This window comes from Phalaenopsis equestris, unplaced genomic scaffold (genome assembly GCF_001263595.1).
Source record: "Phalaenopsis equestris unplaced genomic scaffold, ASM126359v1 Scaffold188375, whole genome shotgun sequence".
Classification (NCBI taxonomy): domain Eukaryota; kingdom Viridiplantae; phylum Streptophyta; class Magnoliopsida; order Asparagales; family Orchidaceae; genus Phalaenopsis; species Phalaenopsis equestris.
The window spans coordinates 1-744 of record NW_018208324.1 but is presented as its reverse complement, the minus strand read 5'-3'; the positions used below and the strand labels follow the sequence as shown (position 1 = coordinate 744).

Here is a 744-nt window from a genome sequence, read left to right as displayed (position 1 = left end):
TTTTATGATAAAACATAAAAAATATTATCTTATTATTATTATTAAATCCGTTTATCCTTCTTTTACATCTTTTTGTTGCGACCCGTGCCCGTCGCCATCTCCGTGATGAGGAGAATTCGAGCGCGCCCTCTCAAATCTCTGTTTGTGATTTGTTCCTCGAGTTAAATGCCGCGTGACAGCCTTCAACTTCTGCTTATCCCCATCACCCTTTCCCATTTCCATCTCCCCCTCTTAATCGCCATTGTTTTCCTCAACATCTTCCTCTCATCCTCTGCTCCATCTCCGCCCCACCGCTCAAATCTCATGGCACGCGAGCTGGGTAAGCATTTACTTTACCTGCTCCCTTCTCTTCTCCTAGTATGGAAAACGGGAGCCGGGGAGTTAGAAATCGACGAGCGTCCCTTCGACGGGATCCTCCAAACATCGCCGCTGCCGAGGCAAGCAGGGGAGGCGAACGGGAGCAGGATTTCGCGGCCGGAGGGTGGAGAGGAGGATTGGAAGGAGGAGATTATGAGGCTGGCGATGATGCAGGAGGCGGTGGAGTGGGTGAAGGGGTTGAGGAGGAGGATCCACGAGCACCCGGAGCTGGCTTATGAGGAGGTGGAGACGGGGAAGTTGATCAGGGAAGAGCTTGATAGATTGGGAGTCGAGTATCGTTTCCCATTGGCGAAGACGGGGATCTTGGCGACTATTGGAACTGGAGGGCCTCCGGTTGTGGCGCTTAGGGCTGACATGGACGCTCTT

At 52.3% G+C, this 744-nt stretch overlaps 1 protein-coding gene across 1 annotated transcript; it reads left to right on the top strand.

The window, feature by feature from the left end:
- Nucleotides 1–74: 74 nt before the first annotated feature.
- Nucleotides 75–741, top strand: LOC110034469 (IAA-amino acid hydrolase ILR1-like 6; the record flags this gene model as incomplete). Its single annotated transcript, XM_020738727.1, is given in 1 exon segment — nt 75–741. A coding segment is annotated over 1 exon segment (576 nt), but the record flags the coding sequence as incomplete, so codon positions are not given.
- Nucleotides 742–744: the final 3 nt, after the last annotated feature.